Here is a 19,385-nt window from a genome sequence, read left to right as displayed (position 1 = left end):
TTATAAATTATTATATTAATTATGAATATATAATTTTTCACACACACACACAACCAGAGAGAGACAGAAACAGAGAGAGAGAGAGAGAGAGAGAGAGAGAGGGAGAATGATCTGATCAGCATCCAATTTATCAACGAAACCTCAAGCCTCAACCACCCTATGTTGTTTTGTTGAGTATTTACTGCCACCTATTGGTGTTTGAATGATATGTTTTACTTATGTTTACGACAACCAACCCATTTCAAATAAGCAAAAAGTATTCAGGAAATGTTTACAAGACATATGGATCAACATTGTGCTTTCAGCAACACACCAAAGTCAACTGCTAATGCACACCTAAAGGATCCTGGAGACATACATTTTAAACTCTAAACTCTGAAATTATTGGTCTAAATATTGGTTTATTGGTTTTTTGTCATTATGCAGAGACTGAGTGCAAGTAATGCGCAAATAAAATGCAGTAAGCATTAACCAACCAGAAGAGAAAGAATATAGTGTTTTATAGCAAGTGAAGCTATAACTAGTATGTACAGTGGAGTTGCAATATACAATATTAAACAGAGTACAGAATATAAATAGGAATGCAAATATAGGTTGACAGTATGAACAGCAGCAATGTAAGAAAAGTGTTAATACAGATGTTGTATGTGCAATAAACAATGTATAGTCTATGCAAATATTATTACTAAAAACATAAATTTTCACCTATATTTGTTATGGTTCACGAAATTAACTCAATGTTAGTGAACATTAACTCAAGCTGAGGGTTGACAGATGACGTCACGTCGTGTTTTTAAAAAATTGTTTACACCGTGTGAATGTGAATGACTGTTACACGCACGTTAAAAGTGGAGCATCTTTCTTCCTCAGTCAGTCGAACATCTCCGACAGAACTGAGGTTAGCATGTGAGGATTCATGAAGATTGAAACCGGTCGTTTACAGGCTGTGTACCTTGGGGAAAAGTTTTCGGCTGTCAAAAAGCGCTTGGTTTTATTGACCAGGATGAAACAATCAAAACGTGCACTGGAATTGACTGACTTGAGCTTTTTGTCTGCTGAGGAAAGGGAAGCCATCCGTTAAGTGCTCCTGAAAGATGAAGATTTAAAACGACTGGAGAGGGGAAGACTCAGGTAAGAAATGGTTGTTCGACCTTCACTGCAGTCTGTAAGTTCACGTGGAGCTGTTTTATACAAGTACGAATGCCAAGCTCTGTTTTAGTTTATAAGGATGTAACAGGTTATTTATTTATTTAGAACACATTTTAACGGAATGTATTTTAATTTAACTTAAAATTATTTATATATTTTACAAATTTATTTATTTATTAATTGAAGTGTTGGCATTTTTATATATTTAAACATGCTGGTATTTGACCAAACTATTACAGTTCAAATACTTGAAAACTGCTCAATTTGATCCAAAACAGTCAGCAATGGTGTCAGTAGGCATTTGGCATGGTGACACATTAAATTTGTAAACATGCTGCTGCCATACTTAAGCTTGTTGTTATGATAAACCAAGTGTGAGCATCTGATGACCCATATTTAGTGAAAATACCACGTGTTCTGCTTTTGCTACAATCACCTCTGAGGGTTAAGTGTGCTGCTTACTGTACATAAAGGGATAGTTCATCCAAAAATATAAATTCTGTCATCGTTTTCTCACCCTCAAGTTGTTCCAAAGTCCATAACTATATACATTTATTTTTCCTGTTGAACTTAAAAGAATGTATTTTATCAATGTATTTTCACATGGGTTAACTTTAAGCATACTTTCTAGTGAATCCTAACTAGTGAACCAAAGCATATGCTAAACAGCTTATCCAGTTTTTCCTTAATGTGACTATTTTCATTTTGGGCGTGAGGGCAATGATTAAGTTATGATGAATTCTGGACATTTTCTAATGTCTTTGGCCAATGTATTCTAAATAGTGAATCTGTATGTGTAGCCTTGTTTGTGCTTTTATGACATATCAGGAAACTGAGGCAGTCAGTCCCTGACTTTCTACAGCTGAAGACTTTGACAGGGGAGTGGTTTGAAGAGCTCAGGGTCAAACAATACAGGCAGCAGACAGATGTCACAGCAGTGGTGAGGTTCTCATGAGAGGGAAGAAAACAGCAGTATGCAGGAGCTCATGCCATCCTCATTGAGATGATGCTGTTATCTTTTGAGTACCCACACCACAACTGTCTGGTCATTTCAAACTTTTTGCTTTCTAACTGAGTCATATATACAACATACTCTGCCCTGATTATGTCCTTGCCCTTCTCTACTGTAACTTTCACTGTTTATATAATATATATATATATATATATATATATATATATATATATATATATATATATATATATATATATATATATATATTATAAACTAGGTGCATCTAGATTTGAATCAAGCAGTTTTTATTATATTTTCTGTTTGTTTTTTAACTCTGCTCATAAACCCAATCCGTTCCTTAATGATACACTAGACAAGAACAAGAGCATGAAAAGGAGGATCACAGCACATCTTTAAAGTAATGGCCTTTTTTTTTACAGCACTGAACTAATTTGCAATATGTACATTTTTCAATATGTGTGTAATATTTTGTATATAATTTTTTTTCCCCCACTGTAATCCATCAGCTGACCCTAGATTAATTCATCTAGCGCTTAGTAAAGAGGTTTGTCATATTATATATTATATTTAGTTTTTCTATAAATATTTAGAATGTTAGAAAATCATGTTATGCTTTGTAAATTACAATATTACAAATTACAAATCTGGGGTTTGGGAAGATTGTTTTATTTTACATTTTTTAATTTGACTCTTATGATCACAGATACTGCATTTTTTTTTTTTGACAAAAAGTACAGTAAAAACAGTAATACGGCATAGTAGAAAACAGTTTAAATTGTAATACTATTATGTCATTTTTATCCTGTGACAAAGCTACATTTTCAGCAGCCATTATGCCAATCTTCAGTGTCACATGATCCATAAAAATCATTCTGATATAATTAATTGATGCTCAAGATACATTTCTTATTATTTTCAGTGTTGAAAACAGTTGTGCTACTTAATATTTTGTGGAAACTTAAATTTTAGGATTGTTGTTTTATTAAATGAATACATCTTTCTAAAAAAAAAAAAATAAGTAAAAAAAAAAAAACTTGCTGACCCCAAACTTTTGAACATTAGTGTACTGTATATATGAGTTCAATTTGGTGATGCTTTGGGCATACTTTTCAGTACAAATGATCTTTGTTTTCAGAGGCATCATCTGCTCCAAGAGTGGATGGAAGAAAAGAAAAACTATGAGCAAAACTCAATTGCCCTGACCCACAATGCAGTTCATCAGAAGTACAACCCAAAGAGCTCTCTGATGACCGAAAAAGATCTGTTTTTCCATTCTTAAGTGCAGTTCAAGAAAGAGGCTCCACAGAACATGCAACAAATCCAGAGCCAAGGCGAAAAATTTACTTCCTCCAGTACTACGGAAAGAGCAACTGTTTGAAGAGAAATGGGTAAAGATCTCCCTCAAACTGAATGCAGTGGAACCTACCGTATTTTTCGGCCTATAAGTCGCACTCGAGTATAAGTCGAATCAGTCCAAAAATACGTCATGATGTGGAAAAAAACATATAAGTCGCAATGGACTATTAGTCGCATTTATTTAGAAGCAAGAGAAAACATTACCGTCTACAGCCGCGAGAGGGCGCTCTATGATTTCAGTGCAGACTACAGGAGCACTGAGCAGCATCTCTGGCAGCATAGAGCGCCCTCTCGCGGCTGTAGACGGTAATGTTTTCTATTGGTTCATTTCTCTTGGTTCATTTCTCTCGGTTCATGTCAAATTAATTTTGATAAATAAGTCGCACCTGACTATAAGTCGCAGGACCAGCCAAACTATGAAAAAAAGTGCGACTTATAGTCCGGAAAATACGGTATGCATGATGAAATCAATAGTGTTGAATCTAAACACAAAGAGGTAAAATCACATGTCGAAAATACAAAGACCTTATAGAAGCCATCAGGACCATCAAGTCCAAACACAGAGTCTCCATCTTTAAATTTCATGAATCAAACATAATTTCTAACTGTATCTCAAGCTGAACCTAAAGAATTTAACCAAGATGTTTTCTTAGAAAGATGTTCATCAACTGAGTTTCAGAATCAACCATAGACTTTTTTCACCAATGACTGGACACTCAGATCTCGAAGGTTCAGAGGAGGTTAAAGGGGGGGTGAAATGCTCGTTTTCACTCAATATCCTGTTAATCTTGAGTACCTATAGAGTAGTACTGCATCCTTCATAACTCCAAAAAGTCTTTAGTTTTATTATATTCATAAGAGAAAGATAGTCTGTACCGATTTTTCCCGGAAAAACACGAGTGGTCGGAGGCGTGACGTGTGGGCGGAGCTAAAGAATCACGAGCGCCAGTAGGCTTTTACATTGAGCGCGTCTGGAAGCTGTGACACCGTGAGGACAAAACCAACCAAAACAAACCATGGCTAACAGTCAGATTCAGCGTATATTTATGATCCAGAATCAGATCCAGAGGCTGAAATTGAACAAGAGCAGCATCAGCAATCAGTCTCTATGTGGTATGTACTGAAACTGTATATATTTGCTTAGCGGTTTTGGAAAATGACTAAGTTCCACTTTGTCGTCTTTTTTTTTTTTTAAGCTGTACATGTGGAAAGTGCAGTTTGATGACAACATCGCATGTTGTTTACTTGATGTGCTTACGCGCCGATAGCTAAGTTAACAACACAGAGATATTTTAAGCAGTTTTACTCACCGCATGCGGTTCCAACACACGATCGTGACCCTTTTTCGTTGGCACTGCATTATCCTTAAGAAATAAACGATGTGCAAATCCGTCGTCAAACTGGGCCTTGTTTGTAAAACAAGCATCTTCGAAATGCAGGGAACAAACACAAACACTTGCACAACTCCGTTGATGCTCTGTAAAAATAAACACCATCCACTGGTCCCTTAATGCTGTTTCTCTTTTGGTAATCTGTGCAGGGTTGTCTTGTCCTGGCAACCAAAAACACACTCCTTTTGTGACATTTCGCGACGCTCTCGCTCTGATCAGTGAAGTCTGTTGTGCTCTCAGTGCTCTGCTATACGGGAGCGCGCGCTTTTCCGGCAGAAGTGCACTTAGGACCCATATAAGGAAATTCCGCTCCATCTAACGTCACACAGAGCCATACTCTAAAAAAAACTTTCCGAAACTTGTGACAAACCGGAAGTAGTATTTTTGGAACAGAAATACTCCTTCAAACGTACAACTTAATTTTTGAAACTTTGTCCATGTTTAGCATGGGAATCCAACTCTTTAACAGTGTAAAAAACTCAGTATGCATGAAATAGCATTTCACCCCCCCTTGAGTCTATCAATGCTTTCCAAGATGGTACAGGCAGAAATCAGCAGTGTTTAGTTGAATGTATGTTTGGAGAGTCTGGGAGCGATAAACTGGGTCCCTCAGACTGATGAGCATGATAACAGAATGAATGTATCCAGAGATATTCTTAATGATGAGGCAAGTTCAGACAGGAAAACAAATCAAAAAGCATTCCTCTGCTGAAAAAGCGTCCCAAAGTCAGTCATTAAAAGGGGGGATTGAAATGGATTCTCATGAATTTCCTTCCGACACTCTGCTGGGGAAATGCTTCCAGTAATTCTGGCAATGACCGACCAGTGGAAATGGAAAAGAAATCCCCTAAAAATATGAGCTGTTGCACAACAAACCAGCGGATATAAGTGTTAAAATGTCATCACCACCTTCAAAATCAAGTGTCAGTGACAAAACTGTGCAAAGATATCTTGATGCTCATAAAGGTAAATTAAAAATAAAGTCATCAAATGATCCGAACTGAGCAACTCAAGTTTTAGCAGAATTAAGCCAAGACTACCTTTCAATGACAGATGATGGGACATTAGTGCACACTGGAAATGGTGGAGTGCATTTTGAAATTAAACATTACGACAACTTTTGTTGAACCAATTCAACCAGCTAAACCTACAAGTGAAGATGTTGCTGGGCTGGGTCAAGGTTCTCAAGAGATTAAAGTTTAGGAGAACAATGCTGGAACTGAGCAGAGGATGAGGTCAGATATAGTGCTAAGTGTTCAGGGCAGAGCTCAAAAGGCACGACCACCCGTTCTGCAGAAGATCACTGCTTTGAAACCTAAGCAGGAGACTATGATACGGTTCTCACAATAGTCCTTGTGCCATCTTGATCTCCAGATTAAAAAAAAAAAGAAAGATAAATGATTATGAGATCTAATATTAGAAGCCGATTCACCATGTTAGCTTGAAGTGAAAAAAAAAACACTTTTGACTTTAGGAAAAAAACATGGCGTGTCAGATCTACAGGCTTTACTTGAGGAATCCACATCTAAAACTCTACACTGCAGATGCTTGAGAGGCGAGCTGTTCTTCCTGGAAATGTAATTTATACTGTTGCAGCACTTGAAATATCATTTCATCATTCCTTTTATCCTCCACTGCAGTTTGCAGTATTGATCAGAGTAGTGTCCTGATTGTTAAATGTAAGCTTATGGTTTCCTTTGCTATTTTTGTTTATATTGTTTTCTACAGTATGTCACAGGAAGAAGGTGTTGATTCAGATGATGGTAATACATTTATTGTCCAGCTATGGGTCAGATCTCTCTAGCAGAAAAGACTATTTGGCTAGCGTCCTGTCTCTGACTGATGTGAGCTGGACCTTTTCCATTTCTACTTTGTAATTTTAAGATGTTTAAAGATGTTAAAAGTTTGCCATTGCTTGTCCAAACCTGTCAATTACCTTATAAACAGTTTATTATTAATAGTTCCGGCCCCAAATGAATGGTTGAGGCTTGTTTGAAAAACATCATAAAGCCGTAGCATTTTAAGTAAATCAACTGATGTTTCTGCACATTAAACATCCCAAAAATAATCTAAGCAATAAAAAAACATTTAAATAACCCTAATATAGTATAAAATTATCTGCATTTAATAATTTCATAGAATGTTGTTAAGTTTTGCTGTCCATGATGTGCTTATGTCACATAAGGGCTGTTGTGCTCCAGTGAGGCGCAGGTTCAAGGACAGACTGTTACATTTCCCAATCCCATATTCCACTCTCTCTCCCACCCTTTCCTGTCATCACTCAATTTCCTATCCAAGTACAAGGCAATAAAAGTCCAAAGTGTAAAAAGATGGTGTTCCAGAGATTTATCCATGTTCCTCTCCCTCCCCCATAGGCACACTGGTACTGCTGAGTGTGTATAGTGATGCAGGGGATTTTGGGAATGTTGAAGTACAGGGCTTTGTGGAGTTTGCAGTGATGCAAACTCATGTCTGTCTGTCTGTCTGTCTGTCTGTCTTCAGTAATGCGAAGATCTATACTCTATCCAGACAAGTCACATCGCTGCAAAAGTAAAAAGTTCCATTAAGAAACAGACTGTTAATCTAGTTCACATTGAATCTCTGAGAGTTTCTCTGTGAAACTAAAATATCAAATAAATATTTAATATAACCTTGCATCTTATCTGTACCGTAAATCTCTATTCAGTACAAAGTGAAGCGTGAAGAGCTGCTGGATAAGATTTTGAATCTGTTTTTCTGAGTAGATGAAAAACATACTTTCAAATGATTTTGTGTTTAGGAACAGAGCCTGTAAGTCTTTTCATATAAAGTGATATCTCAGTTCAACCTAGTTATCTGATAAAACAGAATATTACATTTTCTTTTGATTATAGACCTCAGAAAATTAAGAATCACAAGATTCTAATGGATTGTTATCAATTTCACTGAAATATGCCCCTCCGGAGTACAGTTTTAAATGTCGATGTTGCATCTGTGTATTTCACATCATTCTGTATACCTTAGTTTAGAAGTGCAGCTCATGAAAAAAAAAGCTTTAAAATGTGTTATTTGATTTCAGGTGGGTCAAAGAACAGCAAAAGGATTACGTTGCCTGATAGGTTTGCGCCTCAGTTTAGGAATAGGTAACAAATCTTTTTACATTGCAGCTGTATTTTGTACCTAATCTATATTTAGAGTCCTGATCTAAAAGCTGAAGGAAAGTTTCTTGAAGCCATTCCATTAACAGTGTCTCTTTTAACCTGCAGGACAAAGCTATGACAAGAAAGTTGATTGGATGGATTCGATGGATGAGGAAATTCAAATATGGAAAAGAATGTTGGCTAATCCAAACAGCTGGGTTGAGGGAGAGCTTCCTCTGAGGTCCTCCATGACCCCGAGGAAATGAACCTCCTGAGGCTGTGGTCTCAGATGTTTAGTTGCAAAAGAAAAACAGTTGTTGGTTCCCAAAACAAACCAAGCACATTCTATTACCAATTCATTTTCTCCTTTCAGGCATTCTCTTAACAAAAAAGGATATTTTCTGCAATGATAAAAAGAGTATATTAAATAATATGTTGAGAACTTAGTTTGAACATCAGATATGATTATTAACCATTGACTGTATATATGGAATAGTCAATCATGCTTAATCATATTAAATAATTTATCCATGCATAAATTTATATATGTATTTTTAGAAATGTGATTGTTGTGATTCATTCTAAAATTGAATTTTTTAGTCGATTGTTCACTGAAAAAAGATAGAACGGTTTTTTTTTTAATTGCAAATGTGATTAGCATTTATATATTCTATAAATTACATTGCTATATTAATTTAACTTTTTAAAAATGCATAAAATTGTTATATAAATTGACAATGCAAATGCAGTGTTTACATGGATTTACTAATTACTAAAACTTATTTTACAAAACGTAACTGAAGAACTGATCTGACCAGAATGTTTCGTTCGTTCCAAGAGAATCTTTCGAATCTACTGTCGTCATGGAGACAGATGATCTGGAACATTCCCCAGTGTTGTGAAGGCCGGTTTGCGTCTGTGGCATGCTGCTGATTCTAACAGCAGATGTCGGTATTTCACACTTTCACTGCACTCCCTCGTTCCAAGACATTTCCTCCCAAAAAATATAACGGAGATGGAGAAGTTCTGGAAGTCCATAAGTTTGAGTCAGCGGACGTTTAACTTTCCTCCTTCTGACTAAGTCCCTTCGACGGATGGGAGATAAGGAAACTTTCGCCCTAAGAAAACTCATTTTATAGCGAAACTTGCTTATTTTTGAGAGTTTTGTCATTGAAATGTTACAAATAGTTATCGTAATTGTCAAGAAGTTTGGCAGTTTTAACGACTTTCCAGGTAAGAAACATACTATAGGCCTACAACATAGCATTTAGTCAACATGTATTGGAAATATGATAAAACTTAAAAGTTGTTAAGATATAAACTGCATAGGACTCTATTTGTGTATTTATGCATGTTGTTTTTATGAAATAACGTCATTTATTTCGTTTGTTTAAAGTCTGGATCTGGATAGTATATAGTTTAAAAATATTTTAGTAAGCTAGATTAAATCTGATAAAGGATAGCCTCAGAAGTTTGTTTTCCAGAAATACTGTGTTTTGTGATTAAAAAATGCATGTATATACATATTTAAAAAATATGTTGTCCTTTAGTACTTGAGTTTTAGCCTATTTACGTGTTGTTCTGAATTTTATAAAAGTTTTTTAAATATATTGAAAAGTCAGAAATCCCTAAAGCATTCATTCAGAGCGGGGACTGACCCAGGAACATTTCTGAAGAAGTGCCAAGGACTTATGTTATTGTATTTGACAGTAATATGGAGAGTGAGGAGACCACTTGGATGTGTTTAACACTGGGGGTTCATCTGTGTTTATAATACTCACTGAATTTATTCTCTGTGTCAGCTTGAAGGTTGGTTATCTCCTGTCTAATCCAGAACATCTTTCATCATGGGTGACTGGAGCGCGCTGGGGAAACTTCTTGACAAGGTCCAGGCGTACTCGACGGCAGGAGGCAAAGTCTGGCTCTCCGTCCTCTTCATCTTCCGGATCCTGGTGTTGGGGACGGCGGTGGAGTCCGCCTGGGGAGACGAGCAGTCGGCATTCAAGTGCAACACGCTGCAGCCCGGCTGCGAGAACGTGTGCTACGACAAGTCTTTCCCCATCTCCCATGTGCGCTTCTGGGTGTTGCAGATCATATTTGTGTCCATGCCGACCCTCCTGTACCTCAGCCACATCGTGTTCCTTATGCAAAAGGAGGAGAAATTAAATAAAAAGGAGGAAAAATTAAAAGACATCCAGAGCAAAGGAGGAGATGTGGATGTGCTGTTGAGGAAAATTGAAATGAAAAAGTTCAAGTACGGCCTGGAAGATCACGGGAAGATCAAAATGAGAGGAGGGATATTTTACACATATGTAGTGAGCATCGTGTTAAAGTCAATATTTGAAGTTGTTTTCCTGTTGATTCAGTGGTACCTTTATGGATTCAAGCTGTCAACTGTTTATACGTGTCAAAGGTTCCCTTGTCCACATAAAGTAGACTGCTTTTTGTCTCGTCCCACCGAGAAGACAGTTTTCATCATCTTTATGTTGGTCGTTTCACTGGTCTCTCTGGCCCTCAATGTCTTTGAGTTTTTTTATGTGATTTTCAAGAGGATGAAGGATCGATTCAAAGAGTCAGAGAAAAACTTTGAAAGCGCCTGTAATATCAAGACCTGCCCGAGGAACCCGTCCAGATATGGGTATTACAACGACTGCTCGGCCCCCCTCCCTAATCTGGGCTATAACCTAGATATGGGCGATAAATCCAACTCCTCTGACAATTTCGACAAGCAGGCTAATGAGCAGAACTGGACTAATTACAGTACAGAACAGAACCAGCTGGGTCACACTCGGCGTTTTCCATATCCCGAGAAAGTGACTCTGGGGAAGGATCTTCTGCTGCTCAAAGAGCTTGAACCTCGACCCAGCAGTCGAGCGAGCAGTCGGGCCCGGCCGGATGATCTTGACATCTAGCAGAAGCCTCAAACACAGGTCCCATGGACAATTTCTAGCTTTTACAAGCCATGAACATAAAAAATAAATAATAATAAAACAAAAAACACTGTGAAAAGGACACTGTCACTGACATCCAAAGAGTAATATTTTAACATTTATATTTATTTTAAGAGTTTTTGCTATTGTCACTCAAGCCAAACTGTTTTTTTTTTATGTAAACTGTATTTGCGCTGTGATTGTAAGAATTTAAATAATTTCATAGATTTACTCTAAAATAAACATTTAATACAGTAAGTATATGGGTAGTTGATGCATATGTGTCCATATGTTTTCTTTACAAGTTTTTAAGTAAAAAATTATAACCAAAATTGTATGTCTTAAGTCGTGTAACAGGTTGCAAATTCTTTTAGAATTTTCCACTATTTTAAGCACTATTTTGCCTCACTTCACTACACAAGTTTTAAATGCTGCAAATATTCCATAGCCTGTCTAATTTATGAGGTCATAGATAATAATTATAAGTAGAAGTATTAATACTCCAGTATAAGTAATACTTTTAATATGTATATATATATATATATATATATATATATATATATATATATATAGAATTTGAATTGTTAAAGCTAAAACAAAAAACATGTTTAAATACATTTTGTCAACTGAAATAAAATAAGTTATTTTAGTACTTGATGTACTGAAAGAACTAAAATAGAAAAAAACTTTAAAATAAAAATGGAAAATACACAAATAAAAACAAATTCTATAATATTTAGAAAAACTTTAATTGTGAATAATAATAAAAAAACACTTAAAATAAATAAAAAATACAAATAAAAAAAATGTAAACTTCCAAAAAGTATTTAATGTCATCTACCCATATGCATTTTAAATACAGCATATATTTTATATTTTTCAGGGCGAAAAAAGTGAAATCAAGTAATATGTGCAATGTTCTACAGCACATGTAAATCTATTCACTTTAACTCTACTGGAATAAATTAAGATCATTCATTCAACTCCAGCAGGAACTTAACACAAACATTCTTTTTTCCATTCTTCTTTTCCAGCAGCATTTTTCCATTGTGGGATGTTAGCCAGATCATATAAATGGAGCACTGTTTTCTGGAATCTTTACAGTAACTGTACATGTTTTCTGCTCTGGGCCAGTAAAGCCCAATGTCAACCCACCTGACTGCTTATCAGAGCTAAGTGTAAAGTGTTGACATAAATGTTGGTTAACATATTCACATAATTCACAAGTGGCTAATTGACTCCCTCTGATTGACAAATGAAAGCCCTAAAACTAGTCTGAAATTAAAACAAGTTAACTAGATTCAACTTTTTCCTCTATTCTCAGAGTTTCCTATTTATTCAAAGGGCTAAATGAAAACACATGCTTTCACTCAAGTCTGCCAGCCACATGTGGCTGAGCAAAAAGGCAAAAAACCCTGTGAACTGTGAATGTACATTTATACTCTGAAAGGTATTACTAAAATCTGGGCTATGCATCAAGGACATGGTGCAGTTACGTAGCATACAAGGAATTAAAGTAAATATTTGCTGTTTACTATTGTGTGTAAAAACATTGCATATTATCAAAAGCAGATTAGATGCATTACATTATTTAATGATGTAAAACTGTTGGCATTTCTTGTGTTCCTCATTTGGATGATCAAATGTGACCTAAAGAAATGTGCCCCTGTGAATGTTACTGTTCTTCAGTCATGAAATTAGACTTTGAAGGAGGTTTAATAACTCAGTAAAACATTAGCTTGCATTAAGCGGTATAGCCTGGATGAACCCATTCCACCAAAAGTAGAGCTCTTCAAAAGTGTTAAGCATAATTGTTCTACATTGTTTATTGACAACTTGAACCAGACAAATGCGTCATCAGTCATTCTGGTTTATGTTATTCTGGTTATGATATTCAGATTATCTGTCTATTTCTATTTATCTATCAATCCGTTCATCCGTCTGTCTGTCTATCCATCTATCTACATTCATCCATCATCTATTTATTCATCTGTCTGTATCTATCTGTCTATCGATCGATCTATCTATCTATCTGGCTGGCTAGCAACACAGTAATGCACCTACACAAGGCATAAATTTAAACCTAAAAATAATCCATGTTTTAAAATTTTGGAAGGCCTAAATGTTCTTCAAATGTCAAATTGCTTCCAGTGAAATTGTCTTGCGAAACTTTAAAACTGATTTTTGTTTTAAGTTCCATTTTAGGTTCAAAATAGTACACAAATAAAAGGTAAGAGCAGCCAAGCTCATCTTTGACTCTTGCTTGGCCGACTGTAAGATTTGAGGTGGCTGGACATACCTTTCAGCCTGCGAGTTTATTTAAAAACAGCAGGGTTTAGTTCTGTTAGTTCTGTTAGTTCAGAACGTTCTGCCATACTGATTACATTATAGTGTACCATAGTATACATTTTGCGGTGTCTAATTGTGCGTGACTTTATGGAATAGCACATGTTTGGTATCCTACCTTAATACATAGCAGGACCATAAACTGTCTAAAAATAAACGTTTTGTTCTCATTGCTGTGGGGGTTCGTTTTTGAAGTAACAGGCTACATAAAGGCTTTGCAGAAACAGCATGTGTTGGTCTATTAGGCGAATTTAACATAGGTTTAACATCAATCATTTTTAATTACATGAAATATTCTCAATACACCCAAAAGCTCCATGGATACATTCAGGCCTCCTCCTTGGTGATGTAGGGCGTTTGGACAAACAAGGGAGTGGTTATTATAGGCTTTATGGTTTGTGGTGATACTTACTGAGGTTTATTCAACAGTACGGACTGAAGTCAGCCCCACATTAAGCAGCATCATGTGATTTCCTCCAGCATTTTAAGCCGCTTTAAAAGTTTTGAGATACTTTTGAGGGTGAACGTATCTTCTGTATTGTAGGAATTAACTGTGAAGAGACTCCAGTTGTTGGGAAACAATGGCAAAGAGCATAGCTAAAGCTATTTCATCAATCAAATGGCAAACAAATGGAGAAAACACGATGAGTTTCACAGCTGGCAACTTTTCACCTAACAAAGCTCATGGTTTAACTGTTTTGGGCTGTTGGCTATTTTTCCCCTCAAAATGAGAGCCCAGTGACGCAGTGAATAGAAGAAACCTTAAATTCAGATATTATAAAATATCCGAAGAAAATATAAAAATATCTGGGACCTGTAAGAAGATTTTTCAGACTTTATTTTTTTTGCGTCTTCCACTTAAACAAAAGACAAGATACCAGTTAGGAACTACATAAAGAATATTTGAACTTAAATAATTTTGTGAACTACCCCTTTAACCATGTTTTATTTCATTCATAAGGAGCATTGGATAATGGATATGACACTGCGGTGACTAACAACGTGCCAGTAATGTCTGCGAAAGTGTAGTAATGAATTCCATGGAATTTCTGAGGTAAACTGCAATCGCATGTGCACAATGGAACACGCCTGCCATCTAGCGGCCGAATTTAAGAAGTGCGAATCATTCCGCACAAATGACAGGGACTGTACATGGCAGTTACCACGCAACTTTATCAAATGAACGGGACTTCTGATTGGTCGGGCACAATGAATTGAAATAATATTTCGATCAAATGTTTTGTATAATTAAAATATCTAAAACGTACATGTCTGTACCACTGTTCATGTCTGTGCTTTAGAGTTGAATGGATTTATATCTGATCATTATTTTCTTTGTGCATCAATGAAAACCGCTGCAAATGCAAATGCATTTCTCTAAAATAAATGATTACATCTACGAGAGAGAGAGAGAGAGAGGAAGAGAGAGATGCAACGCTTTGAAATAGTAGCTAGCCTGTTTTTATACACAGACCTGAAACTGCATGAACATTTTACTTATCGCTTTTTCTTCTTCTTCTTTTACTGTGGAATGTTAGAAATATAAATTGAAAATAAAAAGTTGTTCAGTTGTTCAATCGCAAAGTCCCAGACCTATTATTGGATTATACTATTGAAATTACAGTGTCACTTCTCGCCATGTATTTGAACAAATCACAGCTTCAGTTGATAAAAAATCCATCCAATCAGTAGGTCTTCCCCTAAAGCCCCGCCTCCTTGACAGTATTAATTAGTTTGGGCTTTGCTGTCCCAAACCCTGAAGAGACTGTGAGCTCAGTGACTGTACAAGGACAACTGTGTGTTTGATCACTGCATTTAAACTCTCAATATGGTTGATGCATTCTGTGCAACTTGGAAACTGGTTGACAGCCAGAATTTTGATGAATACATGAAAGCACTGGGTAAGTAAAAATAAGATATTATTTCGCAGAAAGACAGAATTTCTCTTAACACATTGCACATGCAAGGTGCAATTGTACAGTCTAGTGTGTTTGAGTGCATGATATTGTCTGTATAGTTTATATAATGTTATTAATATTTTTGTTCTGTTTTTTTTATTTTTGTTTTTTCCCCTACAGGTGTTGGTTTTGCCACTAGGCAAGTAGGCAATGTTACCAAACCCACAATTGTCATAAGTCATGAGGATGACAAAGTTGTCATAAAGACGCTGAGCACCTTCAAAAACACTGAAATTTCTTTTAAACTGGGAGAGGAGTTTGACGAAACCACAGCAGATGACAGACATGTAAAGGTTTGTGTTTTTATTTAGCTTTTTTCTTCATTCACTGATGCACGAGTGTCCACAATATATCTAAAATTAGTTTTACAATACCAATCTAAAGCACTTTTCTTCAGGCTAGGTCTCTTTATACCTTGCATGAATTTGATCGTATTATGATATAATTTTAGTTTATATCATGCACAATGATAAAACACTACTAAAATGCATTTTTTCATCTCATTATAGTCCACTGTAACCTTGGAAGGGGACAATCTTGTCCATGTTCAGAGGTGGGACGGCAAGGAGACTAAGTTTGTTAGAGAAATCAAAGATGATAAAATGGTTATGGTAAGGAGAATTTTTAATATTAATTTAGAATTTTAAGTCAAATTTTAATCAGTGTCATGGATATTTAATGTTCCTACATTTTCTCTCCTCATCTTTGCTGTTTCCAGACCTTGACCTTTGAGGATGTGCAGGCTGTCCGGACATATGAAAAGGAATAATGTCCAACTAATGGACACTTCAGTGTTACCCTGGCAACTTGACAATATTACAAGGGAATTTTTACATTGTGTTCTCAACTGAGTTTTCCCCTTTTTAAGACGCGAGACATTTTTTGTAAGACCTTTTATATAAAATGCATATCGTGAAGTTTTTGTGAACATTGCCGAATGTCTTTAATGTTAGTGGATTTATAATTGAGGCATGGCTTTGTGAAAAAAATTGGATGAAATAAAAACTTGTTTAAAAACTAACTCTTTGTTTCTTCCTGTTTTGTGCGAACACTTTAGTTTTCTCATTAGTTTAATACTGAAGGAAATTTCCATATTTGTAATATTTGTCACTCGAACAAGACAGTATATAACAATAGCAGTTTATCACAAAAACACAATTTTCGGAAACAGAAATGAGAAATGCAAACTGAGGGCTTTACAACATTTATTTTTATTTAAATTTCACAGACATAATTTAAAACAATATAAAAAAAACATATTAAGATAATTTGTCATTTAACTTAAAATTACATTACAACAAAAAGTGCATTTAGAATAAAAAAGGCATAAGTGAACAATGCTTGCAAGACTTTATTACTCTTTAGTAAATTATATAATTTCATCCAGTGTTAAGGAATAGAGTAATTAAAATGGTTAAGGAATATTTCCGAGATGTTAAATGTTAAATTTTTTAATTGATGAGAATTTTGCACACTAGATGATATAATGAAACAAATAATTTAATACAAATAATTTATCAGCATCATCCATCATTGTCAATTTAGCATTATGTTGCGAGATCATATACTTGATTTTATGCAATAAACCCATATGAAACTTTAAAAATAAATAATGTATTAATAGATTTTTTTTTTTTAAGCACATGGTAGATTTGGGATTACATAACAATTTAGATTCATTACACATAATCCAGTCGGATTATGAATTGTATCCTTAAGTACTGGGATGATGACAATAAGGTATTTATTATCAGCCATTTCTGTGCTTTAGATGGTAATTAGATTTAGACTTTGAGAATCAACACTTGGCCGCCTTAATCCACCGAACGGATGGCCAGCACACTTGAGTCATATCTGAGAGGACTGAACTTAATTTATCACTATAATGAACTACTTCACTATGCTAGCATTAAAAGGCATCCACTTCAGACTGAGAACTCAACGACTTGCACAGTTGTGTATCATGAGAAAAAAAGGCTGTCTGAAGGCCTGAATGACTGTTTGTTTGACTTCTGGAGCAGTTTGAACACAAGCGACAATCTATTTAAAAGACTCTTTAGCGAGGGCCAGAGATATCTGCATTTGGATTGAAAATGCCAGTCTGGGAGAAGAACAGTCCTCAGTTTGTTTAATATAATGCTGGGACGAATGATTGTGCACCCTCATGAAAATGTCCTTTAGTAACCCCTCCATAACTCGAACCTTCCAGGAGGGGACACTTTGCCACTGGGGCTAAGTTAATCCTATAATCCGTGTTATCTTTACATAGGAGTATCATTCGATCAATTTGACCAACAGATGCTTTATAGCCTATAGCATGATGTTACCATGATACAACCACTTCGTATGTTAAAATTGTGAAATATACACTTCATAGTCAAAAGTTCTGAATAATTAAACATTTTTATGTTTTTGCTTTAAAAAAAATACAGTAAAAACAGTACTATTGTGAAATATTATAATGTAAAAGTACTTTTTATTATTTTTTTATATATACTTGATCCTGTGATGCAAAGGTGAATTACGCACTCCAGTGTTATATGATTTGTCAAATATCATTCTTATATGATGAATTGGTCATCCGTTATTTTTGGTACTCAATTATTAATAATGGTTATTATTATCATCAGTGTTTCGCTGGTTAATATTTTTTTGGAAAGCGTGATACATCTTTTCAGGATTCTTTGATGAATAGAAAGTTCAAAAAGACAGTATTTATTTGAAAAATAAATATTTTGTAATAAATATTGACTTTACAGTCAAAAAAAAAAAAGTAAAAGAGGTAAAAATTATTTTTAAGACTGATGGGAACCAAATCAAAAAATGTAAATGATATCTTAAGAACCATTTGACCTTCACAGAAATAACTTATCTATTATAATATTTTTTGACTGTACTTTGATAAAATAAATCCGCCTTGGTGAGCATAAGAAACATCTTTAAAAACATTATTATTTTTTTATCTTAATTATTCAAACTTTTAAGAACTAGTGTAATCAAAAAGTTTAACAGCAGTCCAGTTAATTGAGAAGTTTCAGGGCAAAACAGCAGAAAATGAACTGTCACTTAACATCATGAACTGTAACAGTCTGGTTTGCCTCCTGAAAATGGCTACTATTGCTCAAAATAATATTTCAGTGTGTTCTATATTGTATAGTGTCAGTTTAGTGTGACCCAGGACTGTCACGATGGCTTCAGTCTAACAGCAGATTGTGAATGAACTGTTTCTCTCACAAAAGCGTCGTAATTGGAGTGGAAAGTAATCAGGCTTTGTTCTCTGCATTCACTGCTGATCTAAAAGCATGAAACTTATGAGCAAATTTCCAAGACAAACATGGAGGCAAGCTATAAATATAGCTGAGATGAGAACCAGTTTTGCTTTTGCTTTTTCTTCAGGACCCAGTTTAAAAAGTAATAACCTTCATCAAACCCGTGACCCTTTTTGGATGCAGCTGTGTTGCATTTTCTATTATCTTGCATAGTTTGGAACCTTTTTATCAAGGTTCACCAAAACTCTAAATATACTGTCTGTAGTCTGTCAATTTGCGTTCAGATGTCATATAGAACTTGTTTGGACTTGTTTGCCAGCACTGAAGGATATGGGAAGTTTATTTTCTTTTTTTTTTCATTTAAGCTTGATAAGCCTATTTATTTTTGCTATACTAACTTAATATAATTAGTGTTGGATTCAGTGACTCTTTCTGCAGGTTAGTCACCTACCAGTAGGTGGCGGTAAGTGAGTTAAGTCTTTATGAGTTAGTCATCAAACAATTCATTCAAAAACTCTGATTCATTCATGCATTCATTCATTCATTAAAAAAAAACATTTATAGTGCATCTAAATGAATGAATCGTTGAATCATTCATTCATCCAAAGCATTAAAACATAAGAAATCACTTGTTGTTTCTCGCAATACGATGTTGTCCTAGCTAAAAAAAAATTCTACGAAATTTTTGAGAACATTATTAAAGACCATATGACTATGAATTAATATTCTGTTAATGTTTCTTGAAGGACATTTGTTCATAACTTTTGTCAAGAACCTTGCCATCACATTAGCCAAAGTTCTGTGAACATTCTCTTTTAGCTGAGATGCACATTCGTTTGCAAAACTTGAAAATGAATTGCCTGTATATATTGCCTTCTTTATATATAAATATAT

The 19,385-nt window shown here is 35.1% G+C and overlaps 2 protein-coding genes and 1 long non-coding RNA gene across 3 annotated transcripts; all 3 read left to right on the top strand.

Annotated features, from left to right (window-relative positions):
• The first annotated feature begins 849 nt into the window (after positions 1-849).
• Positions 850-8,422, top strand: LOC113060344 (uncharacterized). The gene is made up of 4 exons (XR_003278233.1): positions 850-1,131; positions 3,258-3,510; positions 7,928-7,991; positions 8,115-8,422. It is a non-coding gene; the product is annotated as an uncharacterized LOC113060344 (long non-coding RNA).
• Positions 8,423-8,839: 417 nt separating this feature from the next.
• On the top strand, positions 8,840-11,402 carry LOC113060742 (gap junction alpha-1 protein-like). Its single transcript, XM_026229891.1, has 2 exons — positions 8,840-9,221; positions 9,791-11,402. The coding sequence occupies exon 2, from the start codon at positions 9,836-9,838 to the stop codon at positions 10,898-10,900; it is 1,065 nt and encodes a 354-aa protein (XP_026085676.1). The 5' UTR covers positions 8,840-9,221; positions 9,791-9,835; the 3' UTR covers positions 10,901-11,402.
• A 3,620-nt stretch (positions 11,403-15,022) lies between these two features.
• LOC113060740 (fatty acid-binding protein, brain-like) lies at positions 15,023-16,243 on the top strand. Its single transcript, XM_026229890.1, has 4 exons — positions 15,023-15,165; positions 15,343-15,515; positions 15,732-15,833; positions 15,941-16,243. Exons 1-4 carry the CDS (start codon positions 15,093-15,095, stop codon positions 15,989-15,991), a joined length of 399 nt encoding a protein of 132 aa, XP_026085675.1. The 5' UTR covers positions 15,023-15,092; the 3' UTR covers positions 15,992-16,243.
• The last annotated feature ends 3,142 nt before the right edge of the window (positions 16,244-19,385 follow it).

The sequence above is a fragment of the Carassius auratus genome, chromosome 42, assembly GCF_003368295.1.
Source record: "Carassius auratus strain Wakin chromosome 42, ASM336829v1, whole genome shotgun sequence".
Taxonomy (NCBI): Eukaryota; Metazoa; Chordata; class Actinopteri; order Cypriniformes; family Cyprinidae; genus Carassius; species Carassius auratus.
This window is presented reverse-complemented; position numbering and strand designations above follow the sequence as displayed.